General features: G+C 41.1%; 2 protein-coding genes across 2 annotated transcripts; one reads left to right on the top strand and one right to left on the bottom strand.

Annotated features, from left to right (window-relative positions):
* Window positions 1–267: 267 nt before the first annotated feature.
* LOC116248019 (adenosylhomocysteinase) lies at window positions 268–3,516 on the bottom strand. The gene is made up of 3 exons (XM_031620569.2): window positions 2,701–3,516; window positions 877–1,413; window positions 268–745 (listed from the first exon to the last, which is right to left on the bottom strand). The coding sequence occupies exons 1-3, from the start codon at window positions 3,409–3,411 to the stop codon at window positions 536–538; spliced, it is 1,458 nt and encodes a 485-aa protein (XP_031476429.1). The 5' UTR covers window positions 3,412–3,516; the 3' UTR covers window positions 268–535.
* An 11,993-nt stretch (window positions 3,517–15,509) lies between these two features.
* Window positions 15,510–18,493, top strand: LOC116248452 (serine hydroxymethyltransferase 4). The gene is made up of 4 exons (XM_031621247.2): window positions 15,510–16,265; window positions 17,157–17,547; window positions 17,632–17,733; window positions 18,005–18,493. Exons 1-4 carry the CDS (start codon window positions 15,588–15,590, stop codon window positions 18,247–18,249), a joined length of 1,416 nt encoding a protein of 471 aa, XP_031477107.1. The 5' UTR covers window positions 15,510–15,587; the 3' UTR covers window positions 18,250–18,493.
* The last annotated feature ends 3,988 nt before the right edge of the window (window positions 18,494–22,481 follow it).

The following is a 22,481-nucleotide window of genomic DNA, read 5'->3' as shown; positions in this document are numbered from 1 at the left end:
ACTCTTGTTCACAAGAAACACTGCCGATGGCTTACCATAGGGAGCTATGTAGCTTGATAGAATCATAGAAGATGAGATGGCTCTCTAACTCAAGGTGCTCGTGCCTACCAGACCAGAACAAGTCCTTGCTCTTAGTGCTGCTTACTGGGCGAAAGTAATGGGTTGCAGGAGACGAATAGAGGAAATTTAAATGCGAGTCAAAGCGGCCTTTTGAAGAAAAGCAACACAAAAGGAAGAAAGATAACTTTTAAATAAGACAACAAACACTGAAATTTAGTAGATGATGCTTGTATTTCACAGTCAAATACCTCTGTTGCAGATCTGCAGCAACAAATAAATCATCCCTCTCCACATTCTTATTGGGAACTCTCTCTCTATCTCTCTCTCCACATCATCCACAAAAAAGAGTAAATCCCCCTCCCACCGGAAAAGAAAAGTAAAAAAGAAAGCTCAAACTGGCCCAAAAAAGGCCTCTAGGATAAAGCAGAAATTGCCATTGTAAGACATAAACGATAAGTAGCATCTCCGCGACTGCCTAGTACCTGTAGTGCGGTGGCTTGTAGGGACCCTCAACAGGGACGCTGATGTAGTCGGCCTGCTCGGGGGTGAGCTTGGTTAGTCGAGCACCGAGCTTGCCCAAGTGCAAAGCTGCAACCTTCTCATCTAGGTGCTTCGGCAACACATAGACCTTCTTCTCATATTTGCCAGTGCCCTTCTCCTTCCACAACTCAAGCTGCGCTATCACCTGCACACGAGGAACCGAAGCACGTTTAACAAGATGAGAACCACAGCAAAAATTTGTCCCCCAGCTCACCCGAAATTGCATTACAAAAGAGTTAAGACTGCTGCATTTTGGTCTTTGGAACTTCACGTTACCTGGTTAGTGAAGGAGCAGGACATGACAAAGCTGGGATGTCCGGTGGCGCAGCCAAGATTCATGAGACGACCCTCAGCCAGAACGATGATGCCAGTGTTCGTCTCGGGGAAGACCCAGCGGTCAGTCTGGGGCTTGATGGTAATACGCTTGACGCCTGGGTAAGTCTCCAGTCCGAGCATATCGATTTCGTTGTCGAAGTGACCAATGTTGCAGACGATGGCGTTGTTCTTCATCTGCTTCATGTGATTCACCATGATGATGTCCTTGTTGCCAGTGGTGGTAACGAAGATATCAGCTTCAGCGACAACATCCTCGAGGGTAAGCACCTGGAGACCCTCCATAAGCGCCTGGAGAGCACAGATGGGGTCAATCTCTGTCACGATAACACGAGCGCCGGCCTGTTTAAGCGCAGCGGCACAGCCCTTGCCAACATCTCCGTAGCCACAGACTACGGCAACCTTGCCGGCAATCATCACATCCGTAGCTCTCATCAACCCATCAGGCAGCGAGTGTCTGCATCCATACAAGTTGTCGAACTGCAGAAAAGCAACAAATTTATTAATAAGTAACATAGATGCCAGGCAAAATGCAGAATACCCCAAGTGAGATTATCCACCTTCACCTAAACGTTGTAACATTGATATTGAACTGCACATTTTTTAATAATGCAAAACAACTTGTATTACAAGCATCGCCTATACACAGTCGGTCAAATTCTAAAGCAAGAGTTCTTGGAGGCTTGGAGCCCATGAACCTTTACAGGGACAAGCACAGAAAGGGCTCTGCCCAAGCGCTGCAGACCCCTGCTCAGCAATCCAAACATATATAGATTTCCCATAACAGAGAAAAACTGAAAAACACCCCTTGAATGCCCAAACCAGCCATGTACTCGCGCTTATAGAGTCATCCGGATATCGAGGGTGAGGGTAACTGATATAATGAGAGAAAGGTACAAGTATTAAGATAACAAAAAGTAGAAAATGTAATAGAACGACCCAAATGTGAGATTTCAATGAAGGAAATTGACATACAGAAAGCAAATTACTAGGAAGAGGCCAGCTATTAGAGTCCCACGAAAAAAAATTCAGCTTTATAAACAATACAAGGTAGAGAAGGATCTTCATTTTAAGAAATCTAATGAAAGATCTCACTGCAACATAAAAGAACTCATATGTACCAGCAAGGTCGAAACTGTGTTCAAGCAAGTTCTGGGAGAAAACGAATAAAGATCTGAGTTCTTCCAGCCTTTAGCAGGGCATACCCAAGCTCGGCAGAGCTAGAACGTCCAGCTAACGAGAACAAGATCTAAAGTGAAGATATAACAACTACAGTCAGCTTGGCCTCATGGTCAACGTTCTAGATCTGGCTGTTTCTATGATATATGCTTTCAGAAGATAGCTATGCGAGGTTTTACATAAATAGAGCCTAATACGTCACTATATGAGCAAGTTCAACTATTTATGAAGCTAGGAACCGCTCAGATGTATAGTGAGAGACCATATCAGATCTAGTTGAATTGTTGTCTCGGGACTAAGCAAGCCATTGTGCCGCTGACTGAGCTAATTCAAGCAGCTATAAAGTATAGATCCACTCATATGTACAGTTAGACCGTCCAGATCTGGCTTGTTCTGCGTCTAATTGCGATAGATCTCAACTCCAGCTAGAGAAAACGACCACGAAAGCGTCAGATCTACTTAAAACTTACAGATCTAAGGAAATAGAGGAGATGTCGAGCCAAACTGCACAAATCCAGTGAGAAAAAAGGCAGATCAAGTAGGTAGATAGCAAGAACGGGAAGAAGAAGAAGAAGAAGCTTGCTTCACCTTGCTCTTGGTGACGGAATCGTTGACGTTGATGGCAGAGAACAGAAGCGTGCCGTTGGCCTGCATTTGGTAGAGCCGCTTGACACCGGTGGTGGTCTCCTCTGAGACACCAACCAGCCTCTCCTTCATCTTGTGGTACTTCATGGGATCGGTCTTAAGGCCATCGCGGATGAGGGTGAGCACGATCTGGAACTCCTGGTTCGTGGTGGATGCGGGGTCCGGGAGCTTGCCCGACTTGGCGTACTCCTCCTCGGCCTTGACACCCTCGTGGATGAGGAGCGTGGCGTCGCCGCCGTCGTCGACGATGAGGTCAGGGCCACCGCCAGGGCCCCAGTCGAGTGCGCGCTCGGTGCACCACCAGTACTCCTGGAGGGTCTCCCCCTTCCAGGCGAACACGGCGGCGCTGTCCCGGGCGATGGCCGCGGCGGCGTGGTCCTGAGTGGAGAAGATGTTGCAGGAGCACCAGCGGACCTCGGCGCCGAGGGCGGTGAGGGTCTCGATGAGGACGGCCGTCTGGATTGTCATGTGGAGGGATCCGGTGATCTTGGCGCCTTTGAAGGGCTGGGAAGGGCCGAACTCAAGGCGACAAGCCATGAGGCCGGGCATCTCCACCTCGGCGAGTTCGATCTCCAGGCGACCGAAGTCGGCCTGGGACATGTCCTTCACCTTGTACTCCCTGCCGGAGACCGTCTTCTCCACGAGGAGAGCCATGGCCGATGGGCAACAAGCTGCAGAGGAACCGCTCCCCTTTGAATCGGATCTGGAAGGAGGAGAAGGACGCGGAGTGTCTTAGGGTAAGAGGCGGAAGAAGTGAGAGGGGTGAGACCATTTTATAGACACGGGATCGTTCTCCAGATCTTTTTCGCTAACTTTTCCCACTCAAGGGCATCGAGAATGACGTAAATGACATACCTACCACCGGGAGGGTAGAAATGGAGAGACGGAGAAAACAATCGAGAGAGGTCCTATTCTGAAAAAACTTATTTTTATCTTTTTTAATAGAGTTTGTCTTCATGCTTTACAAAAATTATATATAGGTAATTATTTAAAACAAATTATTAAATCTGAATTTAATAAACTATTTATTTAAAACTAAATTTGAATTCAAATCCAATTGGGTGTTATGTAAAGAAAAAAAAAATAATAGTAATTCTCGCTATCCAGAGTCATATATCTCACACTTCACTCACAATGTAGTTCAATTTATTCTGATTGATCGTTCAAAGAAAAATAAGAAAAAAAAGTATGTAGATGACAAAAATATTCATTACTTTTTGTTTTTCTGATTTATCATGACATATCAGATGATCCTCATTAGTGAGTTGTTATTGGTAATGAAAATGTTTCATCACTTTTTTTTCATTGTTTTTCTTTCAACCACCAATTTAAAAAATATTAAAAGCTGAAATTATTGTCTAACATTTAGGTATCTAGCATCTATTAACGTACATATACATGAGGATGTGAAATATTCTGGTCATCTCGAGTTCCAATCGAGTTCCATCCTTGAGCTGCATCATGCATCAAGTAGATTGACAGTAGTACATCACAGCGATGCATCTGAAAATTGGATTGAATTAAATCTAGGAATGTCATTGGATCCGCATAATATATATATATATATATATATATATATATATATATATATATATATATATATATATATATATATATATATATATAATGGGTTTCTCCAAGTAAGTTTAAACAAAGAAATACTTCAGCCACTAAGGACCATAATTGGGGTTTTTTTTTTTGCTTTTTTCTATGTGGTGGGTCGTAATCCTCTCACGCCTCAGGAAATCTTTCATCTCCAGCATCACAATTAAAATCATAATTTCTGGACCCTAAATGTGTTCTTTTTAACATGCTAAATGGCTTGTTGAAACAAATCATAGCAATAAAAAAGGCATGGTTTATTTTCTCATGTCTTACCGTAATTAGAGGAAGCTGATGAGATGTCCATCTATCTCCCACTCTAATCTAAACTCAAACAGACCAATTAGTCGCTACATAATGCCACAAATGAAGTCAAAGGAGTTAAAATCACGAGATGCAATTCTAATTTCTACTTCTCTTTTCACTTTGAGAAAAACGTTTACTTTTGTATTGACATAAGATTCAGTCACTTGGAATGCATTTGTTTAAAAGTTTTGATAATGTCAAATAATGAGGCTTCGGCCTTTTGTAGAAAAGCTAGTCCCAAAGTTAGGTCCAGTTCCATGACTTCAATAAAAATGCCACAAAATAAGTCAAGGGAGTTAAAATCACGAGACGCAATTCTAGTGTCTAGATCTCTTTTTCCCTTTTCACTTTGAGAAAACGTCTACTGATAATGTAAAATAGTAAGGCTTCGACCTTAGGTCTGACTTTTTGTAGAAAAGTTAAGTTCCAAAGTTAGGTCCAGTTACATGACGCTAGCTATGAAATTCTGCGCCGATCTCTTGCAAATGACATTTAAATCCGCTCACAACAATTACATAAGATTCATTTTAGGTATCTTAGTTTGCGCCTAACGCTCTTGTACATGTCTTTTTGTTAGGGGGGCGCTTCGGCTTTCACTCAAACAGTTGGATTAGCTTCTCACTCATTCAAAAAATAGGCTCATCTCGGAGGATAGAGGATTTCTACCTTTAATCTTTTTGCCTTTTAAGGTCTACGGTTGTTTATGGATATAGAGTACATTATTTAATGTATTGCCCTGACCCTATAATAGTGTTGCAATCCAGGAAATAAGACAAGAGTTACACTCTACCGGTAGTCGGCTAACTAGGTTATGCCCCTTAGATAGACCTAAACATTAACTAGATTAGCTTAGAGTTGTCTCGGTAAAGCTTGTCTGGAGCATGAGTTAGAGCTGATTCATTTCACAAATGAGTCGAATTCTAGTTTTTGCAGTCGATTCAATAAAACTCCACTCGAGCATGTACATCCTCCATCGTTTTTTTTTTATGAGACTGATAGATAAAATGGAAAAAAATTAAGACCGCTACATTAATTATATACTCTCTCTCTCTCTCTCTCTCTTTTGTATTCGATCTATACTCTTACCCATTATTGCCGACGTTTTTTTATCTTGATAAGATAAAGTTGGCGACAAGTTTTGATTGGATGCACGAAAACCAAACAAACAAGTTTATCAAATCAAGCTGAGCTCTAAAAATGCATTATCAGCCGAAGTCAAGCTTATTTTAGGGGTCAAGCTAACCTGGAGCTCGACTCGGCTCGTGATCAGCCTACCCTTAGGCTCTGTCAACTCGGACTTTTCTTTACTAAGGATCAAGACTCAATCGTGTCATTCTAATTTCAAATTTTTTCACGGTGTTGGTCTCATAATTCATGGGGATCAGAGCTCACATTCGATTCAGATAAACTAAATGCATCCTCTATAGGTAGGTCAGATGGGGATTCGACTCGGTGAATATTTAAAAACTAACAGCATCCTGAAATCAGATCCAGAGCACCCTGAAATCAGATCCAGAGCACTTGGCATCTTGGCCGTCGGTGATACGAGAGTTATTCCTGAGTCGGACAGAAATAAAATATCATTATGTCGTGGGACAAGATCCAGCATCGCGCGCGACAAACAGCATGCAAATAATTGGACCTTACCTGTCGGTGGATGACTTTGGGGCACCTATAGCTGGAAAACAAAGTTTAAAGCTGGATCCAGATCTAATCCATGTTTTTAATCCCACCGATGGAGTGAAGGCCAAAGCCTCCCTTTCTCATCTCCTAAGAGTTTAGTGTTGGTGCTTCGGAGTAGACTATCGGTGCCTCACTTTTACAGGTATACTGTTACTTCATTCTCGACTTTACTATAATTTACGGTTAAGAAGAGTAACATCTATGGAATCAAACTGATGACCAGGCTCTCACTATAGTGAGCTACACCCCTTAGGGCTAAGCAGATTTATAATTACAAGCAAACATCTGCTCTTAGATATGATGTTTGATACCTACCCATTTTCTCACCCCTATTTCTTTCCTTTGTATAATCTTCCTCTCTCTCATACCAAACAAACAAAATATTGGAATAGAAAGGGGAGCTGTTCATATTGATAGGGCAGCTAAGATCTGATGGGTAAAATTGGTTTTCGGTTATGAATGTGATTCATGGTTTTTTTTTTTTGCTGGAAATGAAGGACAATATGGGTCCAAATCTGTAACCACCGGTGTTGGTAGGAGGGTCGTCTTTGCTTAGAGTAGAAGCACAGAGCTTTTATGTACTGAGCTCAATATTTGTGCTGATGTTTTCACTGACACAGAGCGAGGTTTGGGTTACATATAGGCAATTGCTCACACTAACCTTAATTTGTTTTTAAATTTTTATATTGATGTTTTGAGTAAATTTTTTTATTTACATAATAGGGTTCCTTAAAAATTTTAAATTTTATATCTAATGATGGAGGTCTCATAACAAAACTTTATAAGCTTTTTGATCGAATATTTAAACAGGGTTCGCTAATTACGGCAAATTTTCTACGAGAATTTGCATAACCAAAACTAAATCTCAATTAAATTAAGACACTTAGACTATGTTCAATAGCCTTGGACCTGTAATTCAAAGCTAGTTTGTGTTATAGAAAATCAGAACGTGAAGTTTGCATTTGAAACAAGGAGTACCCCAAAAAAAATGTTTTCAAGGGAGCGACAACGGCGACCAAGATTTTTTTTCTTTAATAAGAAAACGGAAAAGGTATCCTGGCTTGACCTTTTCGTCGACAATATATATATATATATATATATATATATATATATATATATATATATATATATATATATATAAGTAATAATAATTAATAAGATATTATTGGAAATTTGGAACTTGGGTTGGTGGAGATCACGTCGCCTTATTTTAGCCATTCAGATATCGTATTATTTAATTAAAAAGAAATGGAAAAGCGTTAAAAGGGTAAATGGGTTGGTGGGGCAACGGTCCAAAGATTGGGAACCCAGACTACCAGGGTTGGTGGCGGATGTGACACGGGAGATAACCTTCAACGGCGGTTGCGGGTTCAAACTTGACGGGAAATTAGGCGAAGGTCCACATCTGCGACGGTTACACCGATGACTGCTGGAAGGCCGGAGACGTTCCACGTTGAGTTTCCGGTAGAGCCACACAATTAGCTGCCCTTTCTTCTGGACATTGGATCCGTTTAGTTGGATCTGGTAAAGAAATGCAGATCCAATTACAAACACATTTGAATTGAGATTTAGTAGACAGTTTCATTGTCTAATCTGTATGTCCCGCTAGGATCTGATATCAATCGGACCAATCACACATGATTAAATGCCTGGATCCAGTGGCAGAGCCACTGGTCACAAACTTTACTTATTATTATGTTAATAATTTCATATATTTGATTGTTTATATATATACGTGCCCTTTCAAACATTAAGGTTTTATGAAATAGCATCCGAATATGTTCCTAAATCTAAATCCAGTGTTTGTAGAGGGTTTGATTAAGTGGAATTTAGTAGATCCTCCGACCCTTTACATTCTCACCCTCTTAGACTTGGAGTACTCCCTTTTACATGCTGAAATGTCTCTTAAAGCTTTAATCTTTCAACAAGAAATAAAGACACCTAATTGATCGCCTTACCAAATATCGGTGGGTATTAGATCAGGCAACCGACACGTTAGCGGACATTTGACATTGGGATTGCGAAGTGAATGTTTTATGAATCTGATCTAAAATATGAATAGATTCATGAAATATTTGTGCTTTATGAAGTTTTGAGGCATATTCCTAAAACATTCACAGAGTATTCTTATGTCAAATAGCACTTTCGGGTTTATTTGGCTTATTTGGTAAATAAAATAATTTGTAATTGTTACACAAATCTATGTCAAAAGATTTATAAAACACTTTTTAAATTACTTTACAAATCTGCCCTAAACTTTGGGCCATATGTGAAATAATTTTATAGTATTAGGTGGAATAAGTTATTATAAATAATTGGTTCCGATACAGTATCCGCACATCACCCCCGTTGTCCCACGCACATCACCCCCATTGTCCCACTGTCATTGTCATCATAAATTGTGCATTTTACAACATAAAATAACATTAATGAAATACCATGTGCATTGATTAAGCTTGCAGCAGCGTCGGCGATGAAGGCAAAAAAAAAAAAATCATACTCACTTAACGTGAAAATGACATTTTCCAGCTTTGCTTTTAATGTATACGAGAAATATCTTCTTGATTTGTGGATACTATAAAACTTGCACTTAATAACGGCGGAAGGCCACCGACGGCCACCGGTTTGAACTCCACGAGTGTCTATATATTTCATAAAGGCCTGGGTGGGTTGTTAACCTTCTAATTCACTTAAACAAAAGTAGCATTAAACATTATGTATAGTTTCTAAAGTACAATATAATTATCCAAAGAATAATAACATGATCATGCCCGCCTTGTGGTTGTTATATTTAAAAACAAGCACCACAATTAGATCATGTTTTCTGGAACAAGAATATGTTGTCCTTAAATTATTGTCTTAGAAACACATCTTCGGAGAACAAAAAATATATATAATTTTATTAAACACTCTCTTACAAGAGGTGATTACAAATAACTTCGAAGGATATGACAAGTTTTTTTAAAGTTAAAACGGTTCGTGGGAGTCTGGGATCCAGGTTGTGCACATGATAGGGTCGAGTTGACAAGGGGCATTATTGTGAATTAGAATAATGCTTTTTACATATCTGATTTGTCCAAGGTTAAGATATTCCAATGCGAGGACTAATGAATTTATATTGTCTATAAATCCAATTCATCCATAACCTTAATGTTTTGAGGGACATATATATATATATATATATATATATATATATATAGAAGGAGGTAAAATTGTCCAGCCATCCGGATCTCAGGTCGATGCAGGCATTGATTAAACACACCGACCAAAGGATCTCAGGTCGATGCAGGCATTGATTAAACACACCGACCAAAGGATTTTTTCATTTAAACCTAGATGGAAAAATCGAAAAATTCTATATATATGTGTGTATACGTGCCTTATTTTGACACTATCGAGGACAGTCGAAGGCCTGGACGAGGGTGCAAGAGCGGAGCTGACCAACGGCGTTAGTAGGAGCTGGGCACGCCGATTACCACCTGACAGACTTATGTCCTCGTTGCCTTGTGAGGTTAGACTCGGCGGGGAGTGCCAAGAGCAGCAGCCCGCAGCATTACGCGCGGCCAAGGATGGGCGCAAGCCCAAGAAGCGACTTGCAGGGTTGGGCACTAGCACTTATGTGCATAGGGCCAAGTGCACGCGAGTGAGTTGGACCACACGACACCTTGGCATGGTTCAGGGTTCGATACTAATAGAACCCTTGGGCATTACTTATATGGCTGCAGTGGGAAGAGCGGGTGGAGCAGCTAAGGTCGAAACGCCCTTTTGTTTATGTTTATTTGCTCTTTTGTATCGTCTTGGTTTGAGATGTGTTAGAATCGTTTTATTTTAAGTTCTTTGTACTATCTCGGATTAGGAGCTAAGTGAACCGAGACGCTTCTCATGTATATAAGCTTTGAAATTAGGGCTTTTTGGATTACGCTTGAATGAAGAATGAATTGATTTTCACTTTGGGCGTCACTCTCTCTCTTTCATCCCATCTTCTTCTCAACCAAGTCTACTCGTCTTTCCGACGGCGGTCGGATTGATTTCTTCTCACCATTGACCAGCGACGGCTGGTGTCTTTCTTCGATCTGACTGCATCAATCCTCCTCCCGTCCTCAATACTCTCTTCTTCTTCTCCCCAATCAGCTAAATGAACATCTGCCTCCCCTGATCCTGCGATAGAAAGAAAAGCGATGGCAGATCCCAAAGTTGAATTCGATTTGCCCTGCTGAGCGTGATCTTGGGTAGTGATAGCGCCTCGGCAGCGAGGTCCTATCAATTTGGTATCAGAGCGGACGCTCACCGGCGGCGATTCATGAAATTGCAAGCGAAGTAAGGCCATTACAGAAAAACATACAAAAACCAGCAACTCAGAATACAGCGCTCTTTCTCTGAGTGGAATCACCGGTGGAGCAGTAGACCATTAGAATCGTCTACGTCTCAAGAACCTTCAGGCAAAATTTCAGGATTTTTGGGGCTACGGTTGACGAGAAATCAAATTTTGAAGAGGCGCAGCTTCTCAGGCGGTGTTTTCTCCAATTCCGACGACCACCGAGCATTCCGGCATCGATTCCTGCAGATGGCTGATTCAAACGTGTGGATGATCATCTGGAAGGATTCTTAACGAATTTCCGAGCAAATCGAGCCCAAGAACGTCATATTTTGCCCAAAAACGAAGTCAGAATTGAATTTTGAAGTTCACAGGGCGTTTTCCGGTGTTCGAAGAAGAAATCCGGCGAACTCGATAAATTTTGGTGCCATGATCTTCAGTCCCCGGTGGTGTCGCGTGTTTCCTTGTCCATAGCAGCCGCGAATCATCGGGATACGCGAGTCTCGTCGAGTCTCATGCAACAGCATCCTGCATCATCGTCATGTCCCGCAACGTATCCCGCACTGCCGCGTTCCCGTCGGACACCGAGTCCCGCTTCACACGAGTCTAGCAGCTTACCAATGTGGGCGACATCCTGTCAACGTGTCCCCCAATCCTGAGACCGTGTCCAAGCCCGATTCTTTTCTGAAATCCTTATTCTCAGACGGCGGAAAGGCCCGAATCTGCATCAACTTCAAATCACCGGCGTTTTCAGCTTCGACCTCCGTTCGGGACAAGCAAATATGCGTTGGAATTGTCTTCATCTTTGCTATCTGCTCACAAATTTTCATATTTTTTGATAAAGACAATCGGGCGCAGTGCATTTTTTATTGAAGACTGTTTTGAAGGGCGTCCTACGACTGTGCTGAAGTTGATTTTCAACACAATTAGGCGGCACTTCGGATCCCCGGCGCTGTTAACTTCGGCCACGGATTTGGTCGAGAGGATATCCGTTACAATTGTTTACATCTCTTTTGTCTGCCCACCAAATTTTAGATTTCTTGGAGCTAACATCAGGGCACAGTGAATTTTTGAGTGCCGACTACTCTGAGCTGATTCTTGAAACTGAATACAAGCTGCGGTCGAACAGAAAAGACGTGATTTTGAGGCTCAATGAATTTTGACAACGTTGACAGCGATCTTGGAGGCGTTGGATTCCTATAGATGTCTTCTATTTTTTGGTTCAAGTTTCGTGAATTTTGGACCATCCTGTGAGAAGATATCGATTTTTGAAGAAGCAAAGGTCCTTGGAGCGGCTAACAGAGAACAAAAGTGTAATGGACTTAGTTCTTGGCGTCTACGTGATGGATAAACACTTACAAGATATAGTGCTGATTCCGGGTTCAGAGATCAACCAAGAACCGAGGATGAAGGTCTGGACAGCAGGAAGAAACCATAATTGCGATTTGGTGTTCCAACACCCTAGCAGCCATGGGTTCCACTTTGAACTCGAGGTCAACAAGGTGAGCCGGTGAGCTTGGGTAACAAACGTGACACTAACGGGAAAGCTGAGTGTTGCTGGGGTATGTAAGAAGACCCTCGCACACCAAGCCGTTCTACCCGGGCGAGATCCTCAAAGTTGGAGACTCAAACAGGTGCTACAAGCTGGAGGTGATACCCTCGATCTCAGACCAAGAAGAAGAAGGTCATGGCCGGGAGCAAAAAGAGTCTTACAAGGAAAGCCAAAAAGCACAAGCAATCCAGCAGCTTTGTGAAAAAAATCATTGGGGCCATCGACCGGCTGCAAGCCTGAGATTGCCATGAGTTCGATGGTTGAGAATGACACCACAGTCATGAGAGGACCATTGTTACCAAGGTCATTCACTCCTCAGTGTATGGTCAGGCCTAAGGAGGGTGGTAGTGGTACTTCAAAAAGCTTGTTGAACAGTCTACAAAGTGTTGCACACGGGAGATACTCATGAGTTCAATAAGAGACCAAGGAAAGCGGGTCGAAGATATTCCAAGCTGTATAAAGAAGGAACTTGTCTCAACGCCTTGGAAGGGATCCAAAACCTTGGGTCTAGAGGATAGACCAACAGAGCCGAAACATAGCAGCATGGGAACAAAGGGAGGGCATGGTCAAATCATCCAAGAAAATAGCCTCATACGAGCTTGGGGTCAAGCTTGATCTAAGGAGGGCGGATCTGATACGTGCCTAATTTTGGCACAGTCGAGGACTACCGAAGGCATGGCCGAGAGTCATAGAGTAGAACGGACGAGCGGAGTAGGGTGTAGCTGGGCACGCCGATTACCACATGACCGGCCTACACCCTCTCTTTCTAGTGAGATTAACCTTGGCAGGGATTGCCGAGAGCAGCAGGCCGCAGCACTACGCACGGCCAAGGATGGGCGCAAGCCCAAGAAACGACCCACAGGGTCCGAATTCGTAGAGAGAGCGGGTGCAACTAGATCCAATCTTGGCGACCATTTTGCCTATGTTTATTTACTATTTTGTACCGTCTCGGTTTGAGACGTGTTACAATCGTTTTATTTTAAGTTCTTTGTACCGTCTCGGGTTAGGAGCTAAGTGAACCGAGGTGCTTCTCATGTATATAAGCTTTGAAATTAGAGCTTTTTGGATTACGCTTGAATGAACAATGAATTAATTTTCACTTTGGGCGTCACTCTCTCTCTCATCCCATCTTCTTCTCAATCAAGTCTACTCATCTTTTCGGCGGTGGCCGGATTGATTTCTTCTCACCCTTGACCAACGATGGCTGGTGTCTTTCTTCGATCCGACAGCGTCAATCCTCCTCCCGTTTCCAATACTCTTTTCGTCTTCTCTCTAATCGGCTGAAGGAACATATGCCTCTCTTGAATCTGCGATAGAAGGAGAAGCTGTGGCAGATCACAAAGCTGAGACCAATCCGCCCTGCTGAGCGTGATTTTGAATAGCGATAGTGCCTCGGCAGCAAGGTCCTATCAGTATCAGATCTGTGGTATGTAAATAATATAATATTAAGAGGTTTTAAGAAGTTGTTGCCCTGCAGAATTACAAGTTGTGTTTGGACTTTCTTGAAAAAGAAGCCAAAACATACAACTTACCATTACCTTTAATGGCTAATGGTTTCCGTCTGCCTTTTTTTTTTTTTTTGTGCCACAGTGTCAAATCTACGTGTGAAAAATAAAAGTAAACACATAAAAATAAAAAAGTTTGGCTCAGTTGTGACAGAAAAATGTCGTTAAAATGACGCCACGAGCGCCAGCCAATCAGAGATCCGCCCACTTGGTCTCTCGGGTTGGACTTAAAAGACCTTCGGCGGGTTTGATAAATCTGAAGAAATATTTGCAAATCAAATTTCGGTACTGATATTTTGCACTGATCCGTTATTGGACCGAAGCTTTATAGACATGGAAATTCATAACCAGCCTATTTAAATCTAAATTAATTAAGAATATGAGAAAACATTTAGCTTCCAAGGAAATTGCACATATACAAACAAAGCTATATTTTCAAGAATAAAAAATATCCCTCAAAGGCGACAAGAGACTTTGGTTAAGCAATCTCTTTTGATTCTCTCTCTTTATTTGAAGAGTATCTTGGATTCTTATAGGCACACTTGATTAATATATTTGTAACCTAATCTTCACTATATGATTTAGTTAGAATTGATGGTTGATGTAATTTCCATCAAGTTTGGTATACAAGGAATCTGGTAACGACCCGTTTTTCTAAGATATGAGAACTTTTAACATGACAAACAATAAGAAAAATGATTTCATAATAAAGAACAATATATTAACAGCACTGCTTTTTTCCACATGTAGGCATAAGAAATTAAGTTCATGGGTCCTGAAACTCTAACCGAATCCAAGCTCAACTCTCAAATACTATACATTATCATGTGTCCGATTAGTTGTTTGAAAAAGATATAGTATCTGGGGGGCAGTGGATCCGATTTGGAACAATGAAATGCATGCCAACGGTTCAGATTTTGGGTCGATCTCAAAACATTACCATACTCAATCAAATTGATATTAACCCATTGGATCTAATCAAATTTGGATCAAGAAGCCTAAAATCTACTTTAGAGGCAGATGAAAAATATGTTGCACGTCCTATAAGGGCGATTTTGAATCAAGGAAAAGTCATGAAGCTTACAGCATAAAAATATACATTACGGTTCTCCTTGAATCATGGATCTGGGTTCCTTTTTCTGGTATTGATACCATAGGTCCAGACCAGCAAGCCCTAGTGGCGTCGCTTGGACAGATATAGACGAACCGGATCCAATACAAACCGAACTCACTGATCTGGTTCTCAAGTCATGTCAGGAGACTCATCCCTATTACCCAATATCAAATGTTTGGTGTATGGGATCCTTTAACATTAAGAATGCGGATACTACACATCCAGGACATCGGGGCAATGCGATCCGGATCCATCTACCAATATTGATTACATTCAGCGTTTGACATTCAAAAAGTTTGAATTATATATATATATATATATATATATATATATATATAAAAGAAAAAATGTGAAAAACCAAAGAAACTATTAAAAAAGTCATAGAGGAACGATTAAATAATAGCATCTTAGATCCAGAGAAATGAAGCAAACAACAAACAAACAAGAGAAAAAGAATTGATATTAGAAAAATAAAATAGTAAAATTTTCGTAGGAAAAGAATGTCTCTATTCGTGTGGAATAATGGAAAGCAAAACCGTAGTTCCGGGTTGCACCAAACGTCCTGTTTACCCGGGATGTGAAAAAAAATCTCCCACCTCTGTTCTCGTCATCAACCACCCACCCACCCCACCTCTCTCCCTCCCGTCCTATAAATGTCCTCCTTCCACCCCGGCCTTCACCACCACCTCTTTTGGATCTCTCCCTCTCCGCATTTCTGCCGCTTTCGCTACCATCAGAAGAGGGACCAGAAAGATGGAGCCGGTGAACCAGTGGGGTAACGCTCCCCTGAATGAGGTGGACGAGGAGGTGTTCGACCTCATCGAGAAGGAGAAGCGCCGGCAAAGTCATGGCATCGAGCTCATCGCCTCCGAGAACTTCACCTCCTTCGCCGTCATCCAGGCTCTCGGCAGCGCCCTCACCAACAAGTACTCCGAGGGGATGCCCGGAAACCGATACTACGGCGGCAACGAGTTCATCGACGAGCTGGAGAACCTCTGCCGCTCCCGCGCCCTCCAGGTCTTCCACTGCGATCCCTCTAAGTGGGGCGTGAACGTCCAGCCATACTCTGGCAGCCCCGCCAACTTCGCCGCATACACCGCTGTGCTCAACCCCCACGATCGGATCATGGGTCTCGATCTCCCCTCCGGCGGCCACCTCACCCACGGTTACTATACCTCCGGCGGCAAGAAGATCTCTGCTACCTCCATCTACTTCGAGAGCCTCCCGTACAAGGTCGACTCGACCACTGGATACATCGACTACGACAAGCTCGAGGAGAAGGCCTTGGACTTCCGGCCGAAGCTCATCATTTGCGGAGGTAGCGCTTACCCCAGGGACTGGGACTACGCGAGGTTCAGGGCCATTGCTGACAAGTGTGGTGCGCTTCTCCTCTGCGATATGGCGCACATCAGCGGCCTCGTTGCCGCTCAGGTACTCCTTTATAACAGATTCTTCTTCCTGCTTTTGGGGATCTTCTGGAGACGTTCTTACCTTGCATAGCGGTTTTTGGGGCACTGGGGGTGCAGATCTGTTTGCTGGGAATTCTGGATCTTGAGTAGTTGTCTGTATTCAGTGGTTTTGGTTCTCGAATTTATGGGTTTCTTTGAGATCTGGCTTTTGGAGATGCAGATCTGTTTGTCACTTTCTAACTTTTCTTTTTCGGATTTACTTTCTTCCGTTTGATTTAGATTTGTGGATTCGATTGAAATCGTCACAATTATGTGTTCTTGTTTGTTTTAAACTGGTAGATGTACATTGTAGTTTGTTAGTTTTGTATTCAGTTTCTGATGTTCGAGTAGGAACTCTATGATCTACTTGGTCTTCTAGAAATCTAGATCTGGCTGCTGATGTTGAATTGCATTTTGTCCAGAGCATAGATTTTGTGTTTTTTTTTTTTTGTCTTGCTTTTTAAAGAAATGCCCTGCCATTGTACTACTTGCATTTCTTAGTCAAGTTCTCTAATTTAAACGGTATAAGAGTGATATGATTCCGCCCAATTATACTTTCTTTTCTTCAGAATGCGTCTCTGGGCGTCCAAATGTCTGAGATATTGAGGTTTTCATTTGATACATTTAGCCGCGGTGACATAAATTTAGTCAATGAATTGGTTGTTGATCTTATGATCAGTTGATGCAAGGATTTTTGCGTTTGAGATCCAGAGATGTTTTGTTTTCTGTTTATTTAATTGGGGGCAGTGAATAACAGCCAGTACGTTTATAACTTATCATAATGTCTTCCAGTTACAACAGTTTAGCTCTCTAGCTGTTTGAAGTTCATGTTCTGTTTGATAACTATATGAATCTCTGCAACTTACTGTCTCAGGAAGCTGCAAATCCATTTGAGTACTGTGACATTGTCACGACAACTACCCATAAGAGCTTGAGGGGTCCTAGATCTGGAATGATCTTCTACAGGAAGGGCCCCAAGCCCCCGAAGAAGGGCCAGCCAGAAGGCGCTGAATATGACTTTGAGGAGAAGATCAACTTTGCTGTTTTCCCATCGCTTCAAGGAGGTCCCCATAATCATCAGATTGCTGCACTGGCTGTGGCCTTGAAGCAAGCACTGCAACCAGGATTCAAGGCCTATGCCAAGCAGGTCAAGGCCAATGCAGTTGCTCTTGGCAACTATTTGATGAACAAGGGCTACAAGCTCGTTACTGGTGGCACTGAAAACCACCTTGTGTTGTGGGATCTTCGTCCTCTGGGACTGACTGGTAAGAGGAGCATAGTTCCTCTGTAGCGTCTAAGGATGCTTTCATGGCAGATGGTGCTCAACAAGTTGGTCTTTTGTTTTACAGGAAACAAAGTAGAGAAACTATGTGACCTGTGCAACATCACTGTCAATAAGAATGCCGTTTTTGGAGACAGCAGTGCTTTGGCTCCGGGAGGTGTTCGAATTGGTGAGTTTTGGCTTTTCTGGTTCGGTCTTAGTTGCATTCATGTCATGTCCCCTTTGTTCTCTTTTCTTGGTCGTTCATTCTGTGTTGCCATTAATTCTGTAGAACCTCAGACTATATGATTGGATTGGGAACTTCTATCTATTTTGTGATTGATAGAAGATTAGGAGCCCTTTTAACAGAACGAACAATAGACTTGGTCTCGACTTTCGGTGATTATCAGTTCATGGGACGTAGTTTGTTATTTGACCTACAATTTAAAACTTAATTCCAGGTGCACCAGCGATGACCTCAAGGGGTTTGGTGGAAAAGGACTTTGAGCAGATTGCAGAATTCCTTCACCAGGCAGTAACCATCACGTTGAAGATTCAAAAGGAGCATGGGAAGCTCCTCAAGGATTTCAACAAGGGTTTGGTGAACAACAAGGACATTGAGGACCTCAAGGCAGCAGTTGAGAAGTTTTCCGCATCTTTTGACATGCCTGGGTTCCTGATGTCTGAGATGAAATACAAGGACTAATGGACCTGATCTATGGCAAGGTTTTCTCAATTTTCACATCGTTGGTAGGTTGATTTCCCTTTTTAGCATTATACTGGTTCCTCAAAATTGAAGTTTTTTGTTTTTCTTTACATGCTTTTGAGTCCCATTCAAATGTTGAAAGATGTGGGAAGGTAGCTTATGCTCCTCAACTGTATCTCGTCTTGTATCCCCCTTCCCTTCATTTATCTAGTGCGATAAATAATCTCCCTCTCACTTCCGTTCATTTATCTAGTGTTTTGAACGCGTTGTGGAATTGACTTTCTATCAGTGCCAGAGCCTAGAAATTTTGGTGAAGGAGCTTTATTAATTATGTGCGTATTGTAAAGTTTTTGAAGCCATCCCGCTATTTCAGATACAAAACATTTGTAAGAAGGCAGTGGCAGGGATAAAAATCTAAACCAGAATTTGCCATGTTCGCCAGTTTGTCTAGTGAAAGCAATGAGTCTGTCAAAAGAGAGGAAAAGTAATGCTGGGGAATTTCTATTCCGAAGTTTTCGGTATGCACTCTAACAACACCACAACTCCTTTTCTCTTTCTTGTAAGAGGTGAATAGAAAAACTGACAAGTTACGGTGTAGTTTCCTCATGCAGTATGTGTGGTCAAGTTGGGCAAGCTCTAAATGGGACTGGTAAAAATAAAAGAATCTGCTCATCATACGTCTAATCATACGGTTTTGCACCGTATCTGAATGTTTGAATATTCAGAAGAAATCTGATCAGTTTACGTTGTACATTCCAAGGTAGGATGTTAAGCTAGTTGAGCCAAGTTTTATTTCAGAAAATCAGATAATGGTCCGAACCCAAGTTCAAAAGTCGACCAAGTAGAACTCGTGAAATGGTAGGTCCAACAAAACAAATCCCAATCCACTGGTGCATGTTGTCATTATATGGTCTTGTTTATCATGTGTTGCTAAATGTAGGAGTTTGTACATTTTAAATTATGTATCACAAACTTTACTGGATATACATAAATACTCATATTACATGTTATTATCAAGTTCTAGTTGATGAAAAATGCAAACGTGAAGTCCAGACAGATTTACCCTTCTTTGTCTATTTAAAGAAAAAATGAACTATAAAAACTTATGGCCTAACTTAGCTGAATCACTGAGTCAATTCACGGACCCGGTCACCTAATCCTCAGCCCATCTGAGCCCGATTAATGGATTTGCCAGCTATAATTTCAAAAACCCTCTATCCTGTGGGTCTCTTAGGAATGTGATAGATTACATCTTGTATGAGATAATGAGATTGCCTTAAGGTTCCCGGTCTCATGTATGACTTAATTTGATTCCTAACAACAGTGCGAAAAAATTTAGTATATTGTAATAAACTTTTAAAAGATATTTTCAATAGAAACCAAGTGTAAATCGTGCATTAAATTTTCAAAACCAGCTCATACGAAGAGTGAACAATACCAAGTCCAACAAACGGTATAAAATAGATCTAAGAATTCCCAACAAAACACACTCGTTAATGCTATTAAGTAATTAAAGTATAAATAAAACACGTCAATTAGACCTATTACCTATTACGCTTATTTTAACTAAGGTTGTGTTTGTTTCATCATGGACTTGAGACCTGCGGTGATCGAGAACCATGGATTTAAGGTTGGATCACCCACCAAAATCTGACCTTAAATCCATGGTTTTTAACATGTAGCATAGATTTAAAATCTATGCTACTGAGATTCTCATGATTTCTCAAAACACACCTTTTTAATTTTTACTTCCATCTGAGACTATCAAACACAACCTAAAAAATGCTTGTTTATACAATAAGTCTAACGCCCTAAATTAAGCCTAGTTTCAATCTCCTAGCCACTCCAAGTCCCACGTCCAATTTCCAAGTGAGGTTCAACTTCACTGCATCATGTCCGTGGTTTGGTGACTAGCAGTTGACACACACAACCTACACCCGAAAACCAACGAGAACACAACAGACAACAAAAATAAGCAAAAATCACCCCCACAATAGCAGGAAAAATAAATTTTAAGGAAAATACCAAAATTTCTCCAAATAAACGTCAGAAAAAATGTCATTTAAAATTTTAAATTAAAAACGTTATTGTACATTTGGAGAAGTTGAAAAAAAAAAGGAACTAAAAGCAATAAAATGAACCCAAAACAAACCAAACTTCTGCTCTACAGAAACAGAGTTTCTGCAGAACTGTACGTGTGATTCAGAAATATGATAGACAAGAAAGTATAATAACATAGAAATTACAAATCCAAAAAATCATGAAAGATTTAACTCAAATTTCTAGGGCTCAAATAACACTATTCCAATTATAAAGCCCTTTAGCTCACATTTGAATACATGATAGCTCACTGTAGAAGTTAAACTAAGACTAAAAACTCCAGAAAAGTTCGATGGTGAAATAAACATGAAACTTTAATCCCGGTGTTTTTTCTGGGTCCTGGTACTTTTGTTCCAGCAATAGGGTTCCATATGAATAGGTGGAACAGAAGATCCGGATCATCACTCAAGATGAGGGAGGCGGAACCTGGACCTTTTGTTCCACCTAACAACTACCGGATACTAAATGTCTGACATTTTAATGCAGGGCATATTTGTACTATGTATTCAAATGTAACCTTAGCTTCTAAGAATAGAAGCTACCCTGTCGAACAAATAAAAATGTGGATAGATCCCCATTTTATGAAATGGATCAGACGACACTAGTCCTATATCGCACTGATACGGGTCCTGTATACATGCAATACGGGTACGATACACCATCTGTATTGTCAAGTGGTATATCTTATCGTGCTTCGAAAACACGGCAGTACATATCATAAGACACGACAGCGAACCATACCATACAGACAACACTGGGACAGATACCTCTGTCATGTCCCAAAACCAATCCATATGAATCTGGGTGCACCAAAACTTATTTTTCCTAAACACTGGACTCTGACAAGAATTCTAGAAAGGCCTAAAATAAAGAAAAACTCAAATTATACAGATCTTAGGAGATGTCTGAAGCCTATTTTGCAGAAATTGTAAGAGACGCAGAAGCAGCACTTCTATCCTTAAATATCTAAATCTCCATAACTTACAACAAAAATTAAAATAAATATTATAAACCTAACTTGCATGTTCTGTAGATCGCTCAGGAGCTAAGAAAATTGAAAAACAAAGCTATCTAACTAGAGAAACAAATAAGTAACTTGAAATAGTTCTGTCACTGTCAGGGTTTCTGCAAACAAATTCTGTAGAAATAGTAAATATATCACATAGCAATTTTAATTTATCTGGACGTATATCCAAATGAGCTCGAGTCTGGACCACAACTTGTAGACACAAAGACAAAAATTGTATAAAAAAAATCCAAGCTCAAACAATTTGCCTGAAAGTGGTAGAGGCAGGTCTCTGTACAGGTTCAATTTGGGCAACTAAAAATAAATAAAATAAAAATCTAACAGTTCCAAAATCAAGATGTCTAATGACTCTAATCTACCTTCCAAGCAGGCACCACGCAAACAGAGATCACATGAAAGCTAAGCATGGAATAATGTCCCAAATATATAGATATCTGCTCTACAGATCTGGCCTATAAAGGATAGCAGGTCTGGTCTTGGAATCCAAATCAAATCCTTGTATGGTGCTCAATTTGGTGTTATAGGCAATGAGAAATGCATTATGGTTTCCTGGAATACCTTGCAAATCCCAACTTCTAGTTGACAGAAGCAGGAAAAACAGAACCAAGCAAGCAGTAGTAAAATGTAAAAGAGGTTCAAATTTCTGCACGGAATTGTCGGAGACAAGAAATGAAGGAACATTTGCAGGACCAGAAAAATAAGCATTAAGGCCGTACTTTATTAAGAAAATTGAAAAGTCAAGACTGTGAAAACTAGCCTTTCCACAACTATATATCTTGCCCTTCATCTGATAGAGATCTTGTAAGATGAGAGGAAAAGACAGGAATATTAAAATTTACATGAACCACTTCCATCAAGCTTTGTAACGCATTTCTTAGACCCAGCCAATGCATAAAAATCTTGTTTTCGCCTTTCCTTATTAAATAAGACAGCTTAATGCATATGCTAAAGAAATTAAATATTTTGAAGTACTCTTTTCTTTCCCTTTAGTATCGAGGACGTACTCCACGGGATCTAGTCCAAATAACCCATTTTTAGTATATGAAGTTCAGTAAGCATATACTCTCACCTCACGTAAAACTGTCAAGGTCTACCAAATATGATC

Source organism: Nymphaea colorata, chromosome 2 (genome assembly GCF_008831285.2).
Source record: "Nymphaea colorata isolate Beijing-Zhang1983 chromosome 2, ASM883128v2, whole genome shotgun sequence".
NCBI classification, from domain to species: domain Eukaryota; kingdom Viridiplantae; phylum Streptophyta; class Magnoliopsida; order Nymphaeales; family Nymphaeaceae; genus Nymphaea; species Nymphaea colorata.
Note: the sequence above shows the minus strand (reverse complement) of the source record. Positions and strands in the feature narration are given on the sequence as shown.

Excerpts from the sequence above, each read along its gene's own strand:
- LOC116248019 (XM_031620569.2), bottom strand. The coding sequence starts at position 3,411 with ATGGCTCTCCTCGTGGAGAAGACGGTCTCCGGCAGGGAGTACAAGGTG. Across the intron at positions 1,414-2,700 it reads ATTCCGTCACCAAGAGCAAG|TTCGACAACTTGTATGGATG; the intron begins GTGAAGCAAGCT and ends GCTTTTCTGCAG. Across the intron at positions 746-876 it reads CCTGCTCCTTCACTAACCAG|GTGATAGCGCAGCTTGAGTT; the intron begins GTAACGTGAAGT and ends CCTCGTGTGCAG.
- LOC116248452 (XM_031621247.2), top strand. The coding sequence starts at position 15,588 with ATGGAGCCGGTGAACCAGTGGGGTAACGCTCCCCTGAATGAGGTGGAC. Across the intron at positions 16,266-17,156 it reads GCGGCCTCGTTGCCGCTCAG|GAAGCTGCAAATCCATTTGA; the intron begins GTACTCCTTTAT and ends TTACTGTCTCAG. Across the intron at positions 17,734-18,004 it reads TCCGGGAGGTGTTCGAATTG|GTGCACCAGCGATGACCTCA; the intron begins GTGAGTTTTGGC and ends ACTTAATTCCAG.